This window comes from Xiphophorus couchianus, chromosome 13, assembly GCF_001444195.1.
Source record: "Xiphophorus couchianus chromosome 13, X_couchianus-1.0, whole genome shotgun sequence".
Classification (NCBI taxonomy): domain Eukaryota; kingdom Metazoa; phylum Chordata; class Actinopteri; order Cyprinodontiformes; family Poeciliidae; genus Xiphophorus; species Xiphophorus couchianus.
Window position 1 is genome coordinate 27,313,506 of NC_040240.1, and position 21,796 is coordinate 27,335,301.

Genomic DNA, 21,796 nt, shown 5'->3' on the forward strand with positions numbered 1-21,796 from the left:
ATTTTCTCTATTGTTAGAATATATAAGATAGATAGATAGATAGATAGATAGATAGATAGATAGATAGATAGATAGATAGATAGATAGATAGATAGATAGATAGATAGAAAAGTGGAGTGTTGCGAAACGTAAAAAGACTGAGTGTTGTCCCTCCGGCAGAGGCGGGGTGATCGTTGTGACGCCGGGAGGATTGACAGATTTTTAGCAATAGGGAATTTTCTTGAATGCAACAATTTACTCATATGTGATTTTTATCCACTGAATGAATTGATACGTAGATTTTTTTTCTAACTCTCTGTGTGAGCTTCTGAAAGAAACGAGGAATTGATATTTCAAGGCAACATAAACATGTCACTAGGGGAAACTGATGTAGACGGTTTTCTCTAACAGGATTTTCTGGATACGCAGCCCTATACTACCAACTGGTGGAGCTAATGCAGCAGTGCGTCGTTTATGAAGAGCCACTAAAGCCGAAAAGAAGAGTGGCGTTTTCCGCATTCCTCCTGCAGCCTGCAGTCAGCTCGCAGCTCCGCTCCGGTTCGGGACCAGCACCGATCTCCGCCGCGCCGCTGGGTGGGAGCTTCCGTCATACATGGGATCGTAGTCCTTACAGCGGAACATTGTAGCAGGAACAACGGGGGCTGAGACTGTGAGTACTACTATCAATATTCATTTGCTTTATTTATCATACATTTAGTTCCCGCGATGTTGCCCACGGCCTGTTTTAAACGGAGGAACAAAACTGCTCCTATTTCTCACATTAATTTTGTTCTGACATTCCACGGCGGGCGGGGTGGGAAAACACTCAGAGGGTTTGAACTGGGGACGGAAGCGCATAACATGTTGAGTTAAAGAACAAAAAACATTATGACTACTCTTTTAATAAACATTTAAGGGTAAATTGGTTGCCATCCAGGTTGTATGTGTTTTATTGAGCAATCAATTTTTTGACCATTAAGATTATTTACTCTATAAAATAGTAATGGTTCTAACTTCCATTTGTTTGGATCGGGGTCCAGTGGGTCCAGTGGGCCTGCAACTTTTTTCGTGACCAGCTGGACTTTATTGGGGGGATTCCAAGTTCCAGGGGCCAATGGCAAGTTTTGTCATAGTTACTGAATATGACTTATTCTCATTTCTTATTGAATAAGTGTTTTTGTTCAAAGAAAAATGTCGCCTTAAAAAACTTCCAGGGGCAGCTGGCTTTTTTATAGTACAGAAAATTGACAAAAATGAAAAACTCCACATTACTGGACAGTTGTTTGTACAGCTGAAAAATAATGAAGGTGTTTATATTGTCCTGTACTTCAAATTATAGAACAAATATAATTTATAGGCCCCTGACTTGAAATCAAAAACACAACTTTTCAAGTACAAACTTTAAAGGACAATAATAAATTATCATAAATTCTGTGTGACTGAAACATCCCTTACCTCACTCAGATCATTACATGTAGAAAGGGAAATACAGCTCAGTGTTCGCTGACCTAACTCACCTAATGAGGAAGTACTTTCTTACTGCAATTCCTTTTTTGGCATGACTTTCTTTGTATTTTTCGAAAGCTATAGACAACACAATAGAGGACACGGGCAGGGAATTTCAGGCGCTTGGTTCATGAAACAATTAGAAGACCGTTAGTTAAACAACAAAAACCAAAACTAAATCCTAGTTGGTATTCTGCCATTCCTCAGCTTCATGGTTGTACAGTTCATTACAATTTGCACCACTGGTGCCTCTTTTTCCCTGCTCTTGTGCAGAGCATATAAGTTAGATGAGAGAGCTGGCTTTCCTCACTCACTCTTTGTGTCCCTCTTGGTGTTACCACATCCCCAGCAAACCGCAGCATAAAACACTTGAGATGCCACTACAGTGTCAGATGTTTTTAACAGTTTCTTGAACACACTGAGACCTGAGTCTTCTCAGTAGATGGAGGTACTTCCTGTACAAAGTTTTTGTGCTGGAGGACCAGTGCAGTTTGTTGTTGAGGTACAGATGCTCCGCCACAATGTCCAAACCCTGGATGTTCACTGGGGATGTCTACAGACTTCTTATCAGAGAGTCTTTCATTGCCACTAAAACAAAAAAATTAAATAATTTGATATTATTAGGTCATATGAAACATGACCTTGCCCTAAATCCCAGAAGTGTATTTCCTGTTTGACAGGTTGAAATATTTTTGTATTTTTTTTATGCAAATAAATACAACACATTTGGTTTACTTAAAAATAGGCTCTACTTCAAGACATGTTTGCATGTTACATGAATTTATTAAATGAGAGAAAACAGCCACTTCCATGTTATTATTCAACTTAGCCACTTTCTTATTATTCAACTGCACAAATATTTCAATTCAAAATGAGTGCAACAAATACAATTTTCTTTTATTACCATCTATGTTTACAGTACTAGCAACTGTACAAACATTTCAACACAAGAAGTGCAGACAATATTGTTTCCCCAATCTGCATTTTACATATAACATCAGTACAACATTGGAGTTTCATATTAACATGTGCAGGTTTCATTTGCATTAGGTTTACAAACACATTAAACTGCAGCACACATACACAATGTTGCCAAGAAGCGTCACCTCTTCACACTCACAATGTCATAATGTGTGGTCTAACAGTAGGATCCGAATGCAGGAGTGGCAGAAGCGGTGCCTTGATGATGAATGTTTAATAAAAATGATGAACAGAACTTCCAAAAATCACCGGGAGCACACAGAGAACACAGGGAGCAAAAGCAGAACAAAAAAATTACAGAAACCAGGGAAGTAATGGGATTTAACAGGTTCTAGCAGAAGGAACCAGCAATGAACCTCAGTGATATGAAAATGAAATTTGACATTGTTGATTTATTTCAAAAAGATTCAGGAAGCAGAAGGTTTTAGGCTATATTTGGTTTATTTAAACCATGTAAGTTGTGTAATAGGACAATGTGTATTTTTTTTATGTGTTTCACAGTCCTTACCAGTGGTGTTGCTCATGTAACGTTTTTTTGCCAACCATCAATAAATCTCAAGAAGAAGAAGATCTTTTTTTAACAACATTTATTTGTACAATAATTTAACAAGACATACATACATACATACATACATAATCAGGACATTCTTAATAAATAAATATTTACATTAGCAGCTTGTTATATTGTAGCTCTCCCTGATTTGAAATGGTGCACAAAACACTCTTAAAACCCCACACTTGTAAAAAATCCTCCAAATCTCCAGTGGCTCTGTGGATGCAGAACTCCAACCTGAGCCTGGCCTTGTTGTTACACTTCCACAGAGCCACGGCATCAAGTTGAGGTCCAGCCTGCATTTTGTCCATTCGAATTAAATAAATAGCCACTTTTGCTCCTGCAATTAAAAAATTTAAAATTTGAGATTTGAAACTAGTGGCTCGACTGTAATGTACACCGTTGCTAAAAGCAAAATTGGTAAAAAGTATCCCAAAAAGGCTAAAAATGCTCTTTAGAAAATTTTAAAAACAGTCAGCCGTACACAACCTGCAAAAACATGAAGCACACTCTCAAACCACAAAAAGGAGTTTTGCAATTTGTCTGCAAAACCCCAGAACTGATGACTGATAAAAATGAGTTTGTTGCGATGCCGTGAAGGATCCTCCACTGAAGATTGCCAGTCGGTTTTTTTTATTGGAGGCTTGTAACGAGTCCTCCACTGAAGTTTCTGTCCTCTGAGTTTGTCACTCCATGCATAGAAGAAGAAGAGGAACCAGAATTGGGTGTGAGCAGGAGAAATTCTGTGAGGGTAAATGCTGGAACAAAAGACCTGAGCTGATGAGCTAAAGGTATGCAGGGGGGGGGGGGGAAGAGAGAGAGAGAACTGGAAAATAAATCTAATACTAAAGAATAACTAGATCTAAGAAACATAATTAAACTTGGATAACAAAGCATAATAGAGACAAGAAATAAGTTAGAATTACTAAGAAGATCTAAAAACTAAAACAAGACTGCTCAAATCAGAGACTAAGGAACACAAAATTAGAAACAAACCTCAAAATAACTCTGGATCCTAACACATATGTAAGCAGCAACCTGACTCTGTGTAGCATTTTATATTTGTTTCTCATGCAGCCACTCATTCTTCCCACATGAATTTTAAGGTGTACTATAGTTCGTGTGCTTCAACATCTTCAGCATAAATTTGATATCTCCCTTTTAGAGAGACGTTTTAACCTCAGCAAACATCATTCCCACATTATCTTTAATATTAAAGCCTTTGTGAATAATACAATGTTCCCAGGTAATACATTTGAGAGAAGGCCACAGTTTTCTGTTATATTCTTATCTGATGCACGTCCACCCATCCTTTAGAAACAAAAGAAATAGACCCATGTGATGTTATGTCCAATAAGGTAATTTATAGTGTTTGCATCAGGAGAAGGATTGTGTGCATGCTTTTAAATTTGAGGGTCTTTCTGTGCCTATTTCGAAGCAATCAATAATAATTGCTCTTGGATTATGGCAGAAAATGTCCCCCATACTGGTCTGCTCCGCATCAGAACCAGAACCAAACATGGAGAAGCAGCATTCAGCTTCTATGCACCACAAATCTAGAGTAAACTTCTAGAAAACTGCAAACAACTGAAACACTGAGTTCCTTTAAATCTCGACTAAAAACCCATCCGCTTAGAGTTGCATTTGAAACATAAAAAATGAAACATTAATAAACATTCCGATGTGTAACGATGGCACTTGACAAATTGTAATCCTTCTGTTGTTGACTGTGTTCTATGACTTTGTATTTTTGTGTTTTTATGGTGTAAAGCACTTTGAACTGCTTTGTTGCTGAAATGTGCTGGACAAATAAACCTGACTTGACTTGGTGGGCCAGTCTGTCAGTCAAACCTCTCTCACAGCAGAGCAGAAGAGGATTTTTACACCTTTTTTAAGATCTGCTTCAAATATCAACGATCTTCCAAAATGAATAAAATTGGGGCCGAGGCCAGCTGATTCATAGGTCATGGCGTAAATTGTGGAGTTGACATTGTACAGTGCATGATTATTTTTGTTAGTGATCCAAAAATAAAATGGACTGTTTTACTTTCTGCAGTGAACAAAGAAGATCCATGTGAAGCAAATCAACATGGCCCTGTTCAAGCCTGAGAATGTGGAAGACTTCTATGAGATTGAGGAAGTTTTGGGCAGGTAATGTTACACACACTGTGTGTGTTTTAATGTTTGGTAGATTTACTGACAAGCAGTCAGTATGTATCAATGTGCATCAAGTATTAGAAACAATCTGGGCCTTTAGAGATTGGTTTAATTAATGTGAAATGAACAAGCGTGTGCAACTTAGTGATAAACTGCATTTCTTGTAATGTGACGTGTTTGAGCAGAAATTCATTATAAATATGCAGAAAAAAGGAGTAAATGTGAGTTTGATTTGACTTTGAAAGCACTACAGTTACAAAGTCTAAAATAAACACATCTCACTTCTGAAGTTCTTCAGTAGTGCTGGCTCATGCTAACTTAGTATTTCTATGGTTTTGATAAAACTTTTTTATTGTAAGTGATTGAAACATTATTATTATTATTACTTTTTTTCATTCCAAATAATGGCAAAAAATGAATCATTAACAGCCTGCTGCAGAGCTTAGTGACTTACTGCAGGAGTTAATTCAGACATTCAGCGATGGTGAAGCCAGTGGCTGAGTCAATGAATCATTCTCCATCATTCTCCTTTAATGAAGATTTGGCACTTTGCCTCAGATTTCAAAGTTTCAGCTTTTCTCACTTCATATGAAAAGAGAACATGAACTTATTACCTCAATCTGTTCCAGGGAGAAGACACAGACAACTAGAAATAACTTGCCATGTATAACTTCCATAGACTGAAAAAACTTGCTAGAGAACATGGAGTTAAAGGCAGCAGTATTTCCAGATAAAACATAAATGAAGAGTAGTAGGAGAAAGTAGTAGAGAGGAAAATCAGTCAGTATGTACTTCTGTAGGCCAAGGCAGCGATACAACAGAGGTAATTCAGGATAACCTAAGCCAGTCTAACTAAACACTTGATCATAAAGGCTCTGTTAGCCTGGTTTGTTACTCACAAAAACCAGCAGCTGCTTAAACAGAGAAGAAGCCTAATAGATCAAACTATTAGAGACTGTAGGACAAACAAATCTGGTCTTAGTCATATTTACACTCATATTGATTCTGGATGGAGCCACACAAGGCAGACTGACAGGTTTCTCAGTGCTGCCAAGGGATGAACCCACTGGCCATTGATATTGCCAACAGCTGATCTATGAACTTCCCAAAGAGATTCTGCATTGGTGTCCAGGTAGTTTGGTCCACTCCTTTTAAGCAAATGGCTCGACCTATTTCAAATTTAAAAGGGCAGATTTCCACTCTACTTGTTAAAAATGTTCTCATCAATCTTCAAATACGACAGTTAAGGCTCATGGCAGGCTATCTGAGAAGATCTTAAGTGTTTTTAGATCAGGGCAGTACTGGTCCATGAGGGCCAGGATTGGAGTTCACATCCCTGTTTTAGATGTATGCTTGGGTTTATTATCATATTGAAGGACCCATTGACCTGTGAACAAAACTGAGCTTTCTGACACTGGACTGTATGTTTCACTTGAGATCGTTTTGATTATCTAAAACAGTTGTTTTGTTTTGTTCCAGGAAATGATTGCTTCCTGGAGCTAGACTCATTTTTCCTTCTGTATACATTGGATCATTATGATTTGCATAAAAGCTTCAATTTTATCTCAAAGGACATTCTCCTAGAAACTGGAGCATGTCAGCATTCATCTTTGGTCTATTAAAGTCTGGTCTTTCTGTGTTTTTCAGTCAAAACTGATATTCTTCCACAAAGCCCAGAATGGTATTAAGTTGAAACCATGCGGTGTGATCACAAAGTTACACCTTGGAGTTCAGATTTAGCTGTGTTTTTCCCATCATCTGACCTCTATTTCTGATCAGCCTGCCCTGCAGTTACATTTCCCCTTTTGTTAAGTACCGAAAGTTTGGGTATAGTTCCATGAACCTGAAACTCATAAATAATGTGGTAACAGGAACAAGTAGCTGGTTTTGTGGCATTTATAAAGACATGAATTTGTCATACTGAAAAACTGTTATTGCATAATTACTGGATCATGCTCATTTATCAAGTAGACCACCAATCTCTTAATTCATTTATAACTCCCAGGTAAACCATTTTCATCATCATATATTTCAGAATACCAGAAATTTTCTTTGATTCTCAGTCCTTTAAATTATTGTCCAATTACAGATAATTTATGTGTCAGCCTATAAGCCAGTCCTTATTCTACTGTACTATACATAAAAGGTCTGGACTCTTGTCTATTGAGAAATGATTACTTCCTGGACGAAAGGAATCTGTTGAAGTTTGAAAGTTTACCCAATCACCAACGTTTGGCAGTGATGTATGTAATGTGGCAGTTTAATGAAGTTTACTGGAATTTGCCAGCACTGTAAACAACCATCCTCTACTGCAAAGAGAGAGGAGCTGATTGGTACAAGGCGCTTGCTTTCCAATATTTGGAAGCGTGGCCAACATGGACTGAATGACTTTGTTCACTTCCTAAACTGGCATCACTAAAACTGACAGACTACAAATCTAAAACAACACAGAAAACCACCTTCATTGTTCACAACTTTTCCTTCTGTCTGCTGATTGGCCTGGTGGAAATTCTACCAGAGGAAACCACGTGAATGGAAGAAAGCCCAGACAGTCCGCGAAGCGAGATTTGAATTGAGCAGGAAGGCAACGGTCAGGATAATGTCAGCCAAAGATTTTTGCCGATGCACTCAAGCAACAATGTTAATAATTTGCTGATTTCTGCATTTGCAGGTAGCATGAACACTTTTGAGAAACATTTATCAGATGCGATGTGGAATTGTGTACATTTATATGATTCTTCACAAACTACAAACAAAGATGGTCAAATGGCTAAAATCTTCTGACTGGAGATGGCAAAGTCGTTGTCCACAGAAGAGTATGTCTGCAGAAAGGTGGCACTCCCTTTCTGTTTTGTCACCAACAGGGTTTTGACATATAACAAAGTATCTCCAAGTTGTCTGTGCTGTGTGTGAAAAGCGTGTGCTTATATGAAAATCCTGCAAACAGGTGACCAAGTGTTGTTGGGTTTTGGGTGAAGTATGGGAGAGCTTTAGCATCCTGCTGCAGTTCAGCCACATTCATACTCAGTTGATCACTGCAGGTATAACATTAGCAGGTACATTTAAAATACAATACAACATAATATGAGCTAAGTGATTTTCTTTCACAGCACAATAGATTAGTATTAGAACAGTCAAAGCGGCATTGAATCCAGAACCTGTAGGTAGGGTCTTTATGATTGGATTGTTAAATGTATTCTTGGCCCATTTAGTGGGCATTTTGGTCAGGTTCGAAAAGTCTGTGAGAGGACATCAAGGACTCACTGGGCTGGCAAGTTCCTAAAGATTCGAAAAACGGCCTGCAGCCGTCTGGGTCTGGACAGGACCAGCGTGGAGCGAGAGGTGGAGATACTACAGATATTACACCACCCAAATATTGTGGCCCTCAAAGACGTCTTTGAGAGTCGATCAGAGGTGGTGCTCATCCTGGAGCTGTAAGTGTTTTTCTGTCAATTGTTTAAAAGTTTAATTTAAAACAGTATATATACTGTTTTATATATACAGTATATAGACTCTTACTATATATATATATATATATATATATATATATATATATATATATAGTAAGAGTCTTCTGTTTAACATTTTAGTGTTAGTGGAGGAGAGTTGTTTGACTTCATTGCTGAGAAGGAGAACCTATTGGAATGTGAGGCCATTGAGTTTCTAAAGCAAATCCTGGAAGGACTGAAGTTCATGCACAAGAACAACATTGCCCATTTCGACTTAAAGGTAACAACATGGCATTTTGAAAAAACAACTTTTCACTACAATGTCAAATAACAAAAATTTGTTCTACTCCAAATTTAGCCTGAAAACATCATGCTGTCGGACAAAGGTTCCTCGCACCCCAACATTAAGCTCATTGACTTTGGCTTGGCTCACCATTTTTGCCAAGGAGAGGAGTACAGAAGCACAAGTGGCACTCCACAGTACATTGGTAAGGACAATAAAAAAAGATTTTATGCAATGATGATCACATGATGGTGGGAGGAGTTCAACCCTTTTCAATTTCTACTCTGTCCACCTCTGGCATTGCGTCCTTTGGCAAGACGCATTATCCTCCTTGGCTGCTGCTGGTGGCCAGAGGGCCCAACAGGTAGCGCCGGTGCATGGCAACCTCGCCTCTTTCAGACTGCCCTCTTTTCTGTCAGAACACCTTCTAAATCGTCCAGTAGTTTGAGTGAGAAGCAAACTTCAGAGCTGTAGCCATGACAGCGAGCTAGGTGACCAATCAGCAGTGTGATTGGTGCGCTCTCAGCTTCATACCCTGTTCTATGCATCAACTATAAACCCTCTGTCAGGAATGATTCTGCTCTGCTGATCAAATGCTGAGCGCAGGAGAGACGCATGCAGTCTGGGTGGCCCGCCAGGCTTATATTACTCTGGGGGAACTCTGCTCTGGGTTTGGTCAAAGGGCCCAGTGGTGGCACTCGGCCCCAGAACAGCTGTGCCTACAGTGTAGCTTGCTATCATGAGCGTGTGAATGGCTGAATGACTGAATGTATTGTGAAGTATCTCTGGACTAAATGAAGTGCTATACAAGTACAGGTTATTTACCAGACTGCAAATAGAACACCAGTAGAACACCAGGTTTAGCCATTTTTATGGAAGACTTTTGAAATATTGCTTTTGGTCCAGTGTTTGACTTCTGAAATTAATTTTGTCTCCTACTAATTGTTTTAGACTTTAATTTCTTCCATTATGTTTAATAACATCAGTCGAGGATATTATGTAGAATTGTAAAAATTGTGACCGAGTTAAATAAAAGCACAGAAAATCCACATCCAGCCACATGAAACAATTAATTACATTTAATCACATTCATTCCCTTAGTTTGATGACATAAACTCATTTTACTTCAGCTCAACTTAGAACAGTATCCAGTTGCTGTTTGTTTCAGCCCCAAGGTTTTGACTGAGCTTCACAGCATAAGTTTTTCATTCCTTTTTTTCTTGGTTTTGCTTTAGAAGGCAGCATGCAGCAGAATTTCTAGACATACACACTGAAAAAAAGAAGAAACCACCCATTTAGATGCTTGTATAATATGTACAAGTAGCAACTTGCAAGGGAGCACAGAGCACTCTGCACTGGAGCAGCAGGAAAACCACATAACTATCATACTAATAGATTGAGAAAATAAAGCATGCAATAGGATGGATCTTTATTGTCCACCAAAGTGGAACATTCATTTTACCACCAGGCTACAATAAATTACAAAAAAGAAGAAACAAGCACAAACGAATCAAATAAGTCTATCATAATTAAAACTCTCCACAAAAGGTTTTGTGAACACATGAGGTCTTTCAGTCTTCTTGATGCATAAAAATTAGTTTTCAGACTTCAATGTTCACCAATTTAACTGAGATTCTGTTTATGTTTTAGCACCTGAGATGATCAGCGACGAGCCTCTCAGCACAGCAGCAGACATGTGGTGAGAATTCAAAATTGAATGACCTTTTAAACATGATCAGACCTGACCTTCTGCTTGTGTAAACCTGGATCTTTGTTACATTTGAAATACAGTTGTGAAAAGGTTTAGCCCTACTGCTATTACTACTATTATTGTGAAGTAACTGAACTCCAAACCATTGACTGCATCTTGTGTTTCTCTTCTCTTCAGGAGCATCGGAGTAATTACCTATATACTGTGAGTTGATATCATTTTATTGGCTCACTTGTAAGACATGAATACTGTACATTGCATTGCTACTTGTATTCCTTCTTCTTTTCATGGCACAGGGTGCAGTGTGAAGACTTACTTCAATCTGATCAGAGATTATTCTGTTGTCTGTTGATGTCTCCACATCATTAGATTTAATTTTAATTCCTGGCTTATATAGGGGTTGCCTGGTCTTTATTTTTTTAAGGTTTTAATGGCACTAGTGGTGTTTATTCAATTGTAGCTGGACAGGAGAAAATGCATAAAGCAGAGATGTCCAAACCTTTTTCAACAAGGGCCACAAGTGTGAAGTTAAAAGAAGTCATGGGTTACAAAAACTTTATCTCTTGTTTTGAAAAATTAAAAATGTATTCCATTGTAAAAACACACTTAATGCACAACGTCTTAATGAAACATAAATGGATTTCTATATAGAAATAATCTGCAAATCATTTAAGTTGTATTGAAGGTTATAAGATATATGTTATGAGCCTCTAACTTTGTGTAGTTTAATAAATGGTTGTATCCAGTTCTGCTTTTGAGTAGAATGGTATCAAATTAAAATCAAAATAAAAAAAAATAAAAAGATGACTAGTTTGTCAAATCACGTCAAAAGGAAAAATAAATACATTTACACAATATTCTGCAAAATATTCTTAATAACTAGTCAGACATTTCTGTAATATTTGAAATCTGCCTTGATCTGTAAGCTTCTTGAAGGGGTTTCAAAGTTTTGTTTTTCAACATTTCCAGGTGATCACCAGTATTTGAAATAGGAAAAAATTTCAGAATAGTGAGACCTGACAGATTCATCAAATTTAGCTGATAATCTCTTTGCTAGGGTTTTAGTCAGAAGCACATCAGGGCTGAAATATGTTCTGTTTGTCGAATGGTTATCTTTTGTATTTATAAAGAAATTGGTCACAAATGCATAGCAGGTGTATGGATTCAGGTGTTCACAGATACACTTTCTTGGGTTGTTGTATATCTTTCATTAATTAGTACCACCGTGTGTTGTCCACTGACATGGCTGTTATAAATGCATGTGGTGTTTGACACTGCAGTTTCTTGATTCTGTCTTTTTATCTTTTCTGCAGGCGTAGAAACAGACTTCTACTGTGTATCCTTGTATTTCCTCTATATTTTCTATAGTTCTTCCTTTTCTCTATCTTTATTCGCCTCTTCCCCTTTTAACTTTTTGCCCCATATCCCACATCTCTTCCTTTCTTTTGATGAAACTGTAATGCTACAGTTGTGAAAGTAAATCTTTCAGGTTTCTCCTTTAAACTGCTGGATAGGAACATGTAAAAAAGGGAAAAGACATCAAAATGGGTCATTGATTATGACAGATTTATCTCTTATGTTTAGATGCGTCAGGCTGGGTTTGTCACAATGATTTATAGCTCAGAGTTAATTAAGGTTAACAAGTCCTTAAAATGGTCAAGTAATGAACTAAACAAGAGTAAAAAGTTCTGAAGAACTTACAATAGTGGTACATGAAGCAAACAGAACAATAATGACATGCAACTGAGGCAACAGGAAGTGAGGTCAGGAAGTGGACAATGGAAGGATCTGATGAGGAAATTAAACTGACTGGCTTTTAACTGTTAGGGAAGGACCAAACTCTGGACCTGAGGGACAAGTGACTCATAAACACACACCATCTGGTTTTAACAAATCAAATGGATCTGATGAATCCACAAGATATTTTGTGAACAGAACCATACTAAACCACAAAAGAGAATAACCTTAAAATAAAAATGGAGAGCAATATACTAAGAAAGGAACACAAGAACTAACTCAATGAGCTGGGTATGGAACACCATTAGTCACAAAAATAAACTACTTAGTAAAATGCAAACACCAAAATCAAAGTAATGAACAAAATATGAATCATGACAGAATAAAAAAGCAACCAAAGTGTAAAGAATAACTCAGAATAACAAGGATTGTGTAGGATACAACAAGTGTATGTGCACCCAAAAGGCAAAAATGGCGTAGGCCAAAAAAATGTTCAGGTTTATAAAACTATATGTATGCACACCAGCTCAGGTATCCTTTACTGGACAATAGACAAAATGATGAACCTTACTGACTCTGATCTTAAGTTATTGACTCGTTTTCCTTCAGAAAAAAGTTGGTCCAGTCTTTACTCTGAGATTCAAGCCCTGTATATCACATCATATGACCAAAGAAGATCCACTTAAATGAAAAGGCAGAAACACTTTGAATGAATGAACTGGGATCTGCACACAATGTAGTCTCTCTAATCCTGTGCTTTCTCTCCTTAGATTGAGTGGTTTGTCTCCATTCCAAGGTGAGACTGATGAAGAGACTCTGAAGAACGTCATTGCTACCAATTATCAGTTTAATAAGCATTACTTCAGCATGACCAGCTCCATGGCCAAAGATTTCATCGTGAAACTTTTGATAAAAAACCCCAAGTATGTAACATAGGTACAGTATCTATCTTGTGCATGCATAAAATGTCATAGAAACTAAACTTTAACAGCAGTAACAATGTAAATAATCTGGAACTCTAGTTTTAAATCCTTCACACAAATCAAATTCAAAGGTTCATTTAAATGTTCCCATTAGTTTGATGGATTCCATGTTTTGAATGATATTTTACATTAGACCTCTTGTACAACCATACAGTTTGTTCGAATTTTGTCATTCATTATTATTCCTCATCAGCTTTTAGTTGGTTTTAGACCTTTACTTTTTAATGAATGTAATACATAAACCTGCATTTGAGGATAACAATGGATGGCTTGCACATGCAGCCAGTTTATAAGCTATAATAATGAAGATGATGCTAATAAGCAGTGTAAATAGTATTGCTACACAAGGTCAAAAAGAAGCACAAAGAAATTGTACCGTTTGAACTTCTTTGTTCTACTCATGAGATAAATAATGGCAGAAAAATATCTATTGAGTTGTTAACTGCATTCAAACAGAAACTGCTTTAGAACTTTAAATGGCCACCAGCCTAAACCCTTTTTTAAACACCATGTCTTCACCAAGAAGAGAGTTCAAATAAAACGGTTTTTCCTGAAGCTCCAAATTGTGTCTCATTACAATTAATTGAATGTTATATTAACAGTCCACTCTGAAGGGCTCATATTAATCATTAAAAGACAAATAAATGACATCAACACCCAGATACAGTAGTTTTGGAAAATGTAGCAAGTAAATACAATATTTACTTGCTACATTAATCTCAGCACTTAAGAGCTGCAGCACATTTTAATACAGTGGAGATCAGGGCAATTGTTGAAACACCTTTCATCCATCTATCTAATCATGATTTTATGTTATTGTATGTTGCAGTGAAAGAATGACAGCTGAAGAATGTCTTATACATCCATGGATAAAGGTTGCAGCAACTCTTTCTTTCTCATATAGCATATTTATTGTATTAAAATGATGACTTTGGGAGTTCCCAGTAATTGACAGATCTGTTGTTAATCTGTTTTAGCCCATCACTCGCATACAGGTGGACAAAAGGAACCGATCCTCAATCAATATGAGGAGCTTTAAGAAATTTAACGCGAAAAGGAAATGGAAGGTGTGTATAAAGATCTACGGTGAAATGTTAATCTTTAAAGATCCCCCCACCCCCCCAAGTGTTTTCTACAATAAAGTAAAGAGAATACAGCATGATTAGTGCTAACTCCTGAGCCTTTTTAATAGTCAGTATGACAGATAAACAGTCCCTGCTATCACCAAGTCTCTTTTGAAATAATCACAGAACCAAAACTGAAAGTTTGAACACTGAATTTTTTTGAAAGTTTCTACACTGTAAAGTATGCGAGGGAAGCAAAACTAAGAGTTTTCAGGGTATTTATTTAAAGGTGTGGCCAACAACGAAGGGAAGGGACCGTTTGTTTCCGAGGCTGAGCTACTACATTTCTGCAGTGTGGTTATGGGTCAATGTGGTTTACAGCGTTCAGTTAAGCAAAGTTTCAGACAGTAAGCAGGAGAACAGTGAAAGGTGTTGCCTTAGCACTGGTTGTTGCTTACAATTTCATGTGGGAAATATCTGAGCAGCATTGTCTTTTGCATTTCTTAATTTCACCTCTGGATCTGCAACTTTGCCAGATCCTCTGCAGCTACCCTCTAAGAGCTAAGTGGTTGGTGGACAATTTTTTGTATTAATTCTATCTACAGTTCTCCAAAATGGATGCCACCCAAGTCCTGCAATGAAGGATTTTACACTTATGAAGGAACACAAGCAAAGTGAAGTGAAGTCGGCATCAGTTGATAACACTCTTCTCTCCTTCAGACATACTCTAAGTACTCAAACTATAGGAGGTGTATGGCACAATGACAGACTAACAAAATGAAAACATGCATAATAGTAAAAGTTTAACTGTCACACTTATTGCAGTAACACCAAACCACACAATCCTGGTTAAAACTGTTCAACCTAATTACAGAGAGTTGCTGTTTTCATGTAGTTCAGGCGTATTTGGGGTAATAAGCATAGCATAATGGAAAAATATTACATTGACCCTGATTATCAAGCATTAGGACCGCCTACCTAATGCTGAATAAGTTCCTGATTTGTAAACCAAACAGTTCTTTGTTTTTTAGAATACTTTATATAATACAGAGCAACTAATACAATATGCTGTACATGATTTTCAAACATGCTTTAAGTCTTAAGTTCTATCCGTTCTTCAGATGTCCTACAACATGGTGTTGATGTGTAACCGTCTCGTCAGTCTGAGGCTACCATGTACGAGCAGCTCCAATCCAGATCCACTGCAGGTGGGAAATAAAACCTATTCTAAAGTTTGATTCCACTGATCAGTCTGATAACAGCTTTGTTGACTATTTCTAAACTACAAACTGATCAAATTCCAGTGATGTGACATTAGCAAGTTGTCACAGGTTACTTCATTTCTTGTCCCTTTTTATTTATGTTATACAGTAAATACAGTACAGACCAAATGTTTGGACACACCTTCTAATTCAATGGGTTTTCTTTATTTTCATGACTATTTATAAGGCAAGAAATCCCACTTATTAACCTGACAGGGCACACCTATGAAGTGAAAACCATTTCAGATGACGACCTCTTGAAGCTCATCAAGAAAATGCAGAGTGTGTGCAAAGCAGTAATCACAGCAAAAGGTTGCTACTTTGAAGAAACTAGAATATAAGGGGTGTTTTCAGTTGCTTTACACTTTTTTGTTTAGTGCATATTTCCACATGTGTTATTCATAGTTTTGATGCCTTCAGTGTGAATCTACAATGTCAATAGTCATGAAAATAAAGGAAACTCATTGGATTAAAAGGTGTGTCCAAACATTTGGTCTGTACTGTACATTTTATAATATTTCAAGGTGTGTCAAAAAATGTTAGAGGAAATGATTATTTAATCCCTTCTTTGTATTGTAAATGTATTCAGAATAAGGAGGAAAAAACTGTTTATTTTATTAGAAACTACAATACAATGCTACAATGCAAAATCAGCTGATTTTTCTCATTTATACTGGTTTAATTTTAATTGAACCGACTTTCAACATAAAAAATCCAGAAAATGTATGATATAAAACTACATTGACATTATGTTAAAGTAGAGTTACACCCTTCACTCAACCAGAATTTGGACTTTCACAGTGTGATTATTTTCCCATGCAGCACAGCTGTGATTTAAGATCTGACGTTTTCTTGACTCATGTTTGGATGACAAGAAATATTGAGTGTGACTCAAAGTCAAGCCCTGAGGTGGAGCTAAGATGACTTGGGCTGGGTGACTTGAGTGGCCAGTGGACAGGCCCATGTAGTGTAAAATCATCTTCCCTCGGCATCATAATGAAGATTATTTTAGAGAGAAATTCTGAATGGGTCTTCCAGGCTTTTAGTGACACAAGTCAGATAAGAAATGTTTAGGAATAAACACATTAAAGCCTCGTCAGCTCAGGAAACACTAACATCAGCTCCATCTCAGTTCTGCTGCCTTACTAGGTCATTGGTCAAGGTCATGTATTGCTTGGGGCTAGATTACCTTTTGGTCACTGTGCTATACATATTGATTTTTAGCTGTACCATTAGCTTGTTAGCTTTGGGTTCATTTTAGTTGACAGAAACCAACATTGAACAAAAAATTCCAGAAAATGCAGTGATCTAAAAAAATGTAACAAAGGAGATCATTTTGGACTAAAACTTTTCATGTGTGCTTGTAAACTGTATCTTGTGTCAGTGTTCCTAACAATATTATAAAATGGTTATTTTTCTGCAGAGACAATGTGAAAGTGACACAGAGGAAACAGAGAGCAAGCCTGCCTCTCTGCTGCGCCGCAGACTCAGCAGCAGTTCATAGAACTGTTCAGACGTGCTGCGAGTCCAGGCTGCTCTAAAGGATCCCTGAGGTCAAACACTTTGTTGCTCTGATCAAGTAAATCGGGCCTCCCAAACGAACTGGACTCACTGGTTCTAATGGCGTCCAAGTCGGAGTCTTTTTGTTTCTGTATTTTTTGTATTTGTTTTAATGCATTTCGGTGGATTTGTAAAATATGTGTCGATATAATGTGCCTTAAAAATCTTTAACTATAGTATGTCTTCAATGAAGCTCAAACTCATTTTGTACTATTGTTTGTGAAAGATTTAATGTTTTTAATGTTTGGTGTTTCTTTGTCTGTATAAGTGGGAGGCAAGCAGAGCAAGTTTAATGTTGTACCCAGCCTTTAACACAATGTGATCTGGATCTCCACTTCCACCTGCCAGTACAGAACCACCAATATCTGCTTGTTTGTGTGTTGTTTATTAAAAACAATTAAGTTCATGGTTTACTCATGAGTCAAGGAATTCCTTAAAATTATTGAATTACAATTTTTTTTTTTACTTGCGTAAGAAAGGTTTCATCTTGTATGGATGTGTTTGCACTATATTATATTCCTAATACTGAGGCCAACAAGCCATATCATCAAGGCAGAAATGATCCTTAAGATAAATGGGTGCAGAGGGAACATCAAAAGCCAAACGTAGTGATTTCCTCCCTTTAAAAAGGACAGAAGATGGAAAAAATTCAAGAAGAGAAAGAAATGGTTGAGCTGCCAGAGCAGCAGATGAACGCAACAGAGAAATATTTTCACAGAAATACTGCAGCCTGTCAATAACACAGACAGTAGAAAGCTTAACCCACAACACTGGCCACCAACTTGTAAGAGTTTAATAGAGAATCTGATTACTGTGTAAATTTTGACTTTAATGAGTAGAAACAAACAGGTCAAACTGATACTGAACTCAGTTTGTATGTGGTTACTTGCATAGACTGATAAGTGCTAAAGAAACACATGGGAAGAGGAGGCATCCAACAGGCACTGATGATGGCCAACCAAGCTGCCAAGACAGGCCATCTGGTACTGGAACTGTCACAGACCCAAAGATGACTCACCTCATGGGATGTCTGAGCATCTCAAGATCTCCAAGAACATCTCGGAGAACTACTGCATGGTTTTGGTGACCAATAAACAGAAAATACGGATTATGAAGAACTCCATCTAATTCCGTTCTGCTACTGTAGTTGCATGATTATTTACCTCCCTCTGCACAACTTAAACTTTTTCAGACATTATTTTAAACACATTTGTCTAGAATGTTAATCCAGTTATAGAGTGAAGCACCAGCTACTGATGAATTATTAGTCAAAGCAGTAGGACAAGACATAACCCTGCACACTGTCCATAACAAGAAGGTCTATGGTTTATGATGCCAAAGCTGCTGAAACATGTCAGCAGAATCAACATGTGAGTTTATGAAAGACGAGAGATTAATATGCTGAGTCTTATTTCGAAACTGCTGTTGAGATTAAATATCTGTTACTGTCAGAAAAAAGGATAAGGTAGCATCTTGAATGCTTTATAATGAGACATTAAAAATAATATCTCATTTATACCTATAAATGAGACATTATGGGAATAAACAATAAGTGATAGATTTTTATGAGCCTTTGGAATGGGACTCGGCTTTAACAAATAATTATTCTAAAATGACATCAATGTCAAGAAGAAATAAAACATATGCATGTCTCAGTCCCTTTACTTACAAGTTGTAAGCATAGTGACTTTATTTTGGGAAAATACAGATTTGTTTCTCTGTTTATTTATATAGATTTATTTTATGAACAAATATGCTGAACTGGATTTGTATGTGGTTTTGTGGTTATTTGCATGTAAAGCAGGTAACTTGAAGATCTAATGTAATCAGTCATAAAATATGAGGTCTGCAAAGGGCCAACGCTGCATCCAGTCCAGTTCTGGAGAGCTGCTATGCTGCAACTTTTAAATGCTTAAAGTAAACAACTTACAAAAGAGGGCAACTAATTTAGTTCTAACATCTTCAAATCCTGCTAAATCACTCATTTCCAGTCCTACTGACCACTCGAAGCACCTTAAGCTACATTCACCCAATCACACATGTTCATACAGCAATCAGTAGGAAACTTGTGATTAAATGCCATGCCTAACACCACAACATTATGCAGCAGCAGAGGAAGGTGAAATCAAACACAACTCTCTGATTGTCAAGAACATCAAGAATAAGACATTCAAATTATATTCTCCTACTGCAAGATTTTCAGTGTACAGAAGTGTGTGCCTGTTTGCATTCAGCATGTGCCGACATGAATGTGTGTGTCCTGTAGAGGCAGGAGGACCAGGTGAGCCTGGAGGTGTCGCTCAGGCCCCAACATGTTAGACAGTTTACATTTTTCAATAAAATCCCTCAACAGTCATGCTCCCACATCAGCATGGCTGGGGGGAGCAGTCATACTGTAATCAAGAAGTTGTAGGTTCAATTCCAGCGTGGTTTGCCATCCAGCGTCTCAGGAGGGGGAAGCAGTACAGCACCTGGGAAGAGGGAAGTCTAAGCCTCCTTACTTATGCTGTGACCCGACTCTGGATAAGCAGAAAATGGATGGATGGACATATAGCAGAAAATCTGCTATTAAAATAACTTATTTTAAAAGATGTTTATGCATGTTTGTATATGAAAGTAGATATGTTACTGAACATGCATGTGCTTTATGTACAAGTATCATACATGTAGAGTACACTTTAAATTAAGGAATTATTTTTATGCAAAAGGAATCTAAAACATCTCATCTTAAAGTTTGTCTGTCTTTAAAACTGATTGAAAATAGAATGTGTTATTTTAATGCTTCATTTGTATTATGATTTTTGGAAAATGTAATCTATAATTTAACTGACCCTGGGAAGAATAGTTGTTGCAGCATGCTGCTGATGCTAATGGGGATATTAATAAACAAACATATTGACTTTGCAGCAATCCCTCCTCCTGATCAAGGATTAATGAAGCAAGCAGCAGCAGACCCCGGCCCAACCACTAGGGGTCACACCGCACCTCACTGCTTCACATCTCGTGTTTCTGGACACAAGATGTGAGCAGTAAGTAGTTTATAGAAAGGGGATAAAAATAGCAACAAACAAAGTAAACTTGTCTTAACTGTATTTATGCAAACATTGTGCTAACCTATTTGTAAAGCACAATCCTCTGAAAGAGCAAAATAAAACTAAGAAATGGCTCCTCCAAGAGTTAAAACTTACAACTGCAGCTGAATTCAGTGCTTTTTAGGAAAACTATTTTTTTTTTCCCTAGTTAAATGCAACTTAAAAAAGAAAACTACATTCAATCTTCTGCTTATTCATTCCAGCCCAGTGCAATGTTCCAGCTCTTACCTGCTGTGCATTGTTCTAGGCTTTCTTTGTCTGGACCTGCAGCTTCTGCTTGGTGAGTCTGAACTTATGTTGTGAAGACAGTGATTTACCAGCTGTACATCCCAATCACTGCCACAAACACCTGAGTGAAGTTGGTCTCTCCACCTTCTTCTAATCTAACAAAATTGGAGTCAAACATTTGTGGAGGAAAACTTGTTTGTTCTATCGGTTTAAAGATATTAATGTTTCCAGAGGTCATGAAAGGTCAACCAGCCACACACACAAATTTATTGTTAATCAACTCAGCTACGTTTATGCAGCAAAATTTTTGCTTGTGCTGCTTTTGCTCTGAAGATATTGATGACCTCTGAAAACTTTAATATATTTGAAAAGATGACTGCAAACGTTTGACAGGAATTGTTAGATTTGAAGGTGTGTGTGTGTGTGTGTGTGCGTTTGGGGAGGGCAAATTCACTCATGTCATAAAAACTGTACGTACACTTACAGTTGTAGTTTTGGTTCAGTGTTCATGTTTTATGTTCCTGCACTGCAAGAAATACTGTTTTACATGCTTGTTTATTTGCAACCCTTCATTTCATTTTGATCCAAATCATGAAACAGAATAACCAGCAAGAGTGAAAAATAAATGTGAATGCTTTAAACATGGCAATGTATTTCTGTATCCATAGAGACCAGGGGTCTCAAACTCCAGTCCTCGAGGGCCGCAGACCTACAGTTTTTAGATGTGCCACAGGCACAAAACACTGGAATGAAATGGCTTAATTACCTCCTCCTTGTGTAGATCAATTCTCCAGAGCCTTAATGACCTAATTATTCTATTCAGGTGTGGTGCAGTAGAGGCACATCTAAAAGTTGCAGGACGGCGGTGACGTCATGAAGATCTTGAACATATGTTGTAAATTCAGTTTTGCTTCTTTTAAAAAAACTTTAGAAAAAGAAATTTCACATTAGATTGTATTTACCTAGAATCGTTCATAATGAAGATAACAGCAGAATGCTGATAAAACTGAAAACCTCATCTTGTCCTGGGGAAAGTTTTGAAGATCCTCTCCATAGTACAGTAAGTCTGCCCCAATGTAGTAAACCAAACTCACCATACTGGTTAAAAATATTACAAATGGGGTGTACTGTGGTGGCGTAGGGGATAGCGCGACCCACATTTGGAGGCCTTGAGTCCTCATCGCGGCCGTCGCGGGTTCAATTCCCGGACCTGGCGATATTTGCTGCATGTTTTCCCTCTCTCCTTCCCCC

At 37.5% G+C, this 21,796-nt stretch overlaps 1 protein-coding gene and 1 long non-coding RNA gene across 2 annotated transcripts; one reads left to right on the plus strand and one right to left on the minus strand.

The window, feature by feature from the left end:
• Nucleotides 1-189: 189 nt before the first annotated feature.
• On the plus strand, nucleotides 190-17,638 carry LOC114156085 (death-associated protein kinase 2). The gene is made up of 12 exons (XM_028036289.1): nucleotides 190-649; nucleotides 5,076-5,170; nucleotides 8,389-8,610; nucleotides 8,767-8,905; nucleotides 8,984-9,113; nucleotides 10,559-10,607; nucleotides 10,797-10,823; nucleotides 13,127-13,279; nucleotides 14,169-14,214; nucleotides 14,317-14,406; nucleotides 15,525-15,611; nucleotides 17,089-17,638. The coding sequence occupies exons 2-12, from the start codon at nucleotides 5,109-5,111 to the stop codon at nucleotides 17,167-17,169; spliced, it is 1,086 nt and encodes a 361-aa protein (XP_027892090.1). The 5' UTR covers nucleotides 190-649; nucleotides 5,076-5,108; the 3' UTR covers nucleotides 17,170-17,638.
• On the minus strand, nucleotides 17,422-20,801 carry LOC114156087 (uncharacterized). The gene is made up of 2 exons (XR_003597904.1): nucleotides 20,546-20,801; nucleotides 17,422-19,696 (listed from the first exon to the last, which is right to left on the minus strand). It is a non-coding gene; the product is annotated as an uncharacterized LOC114156087 (long non-coding RNA).
• Between the last annotated feature and the right edge of the window lie 995 nt (nucleotides 20,802-21,796).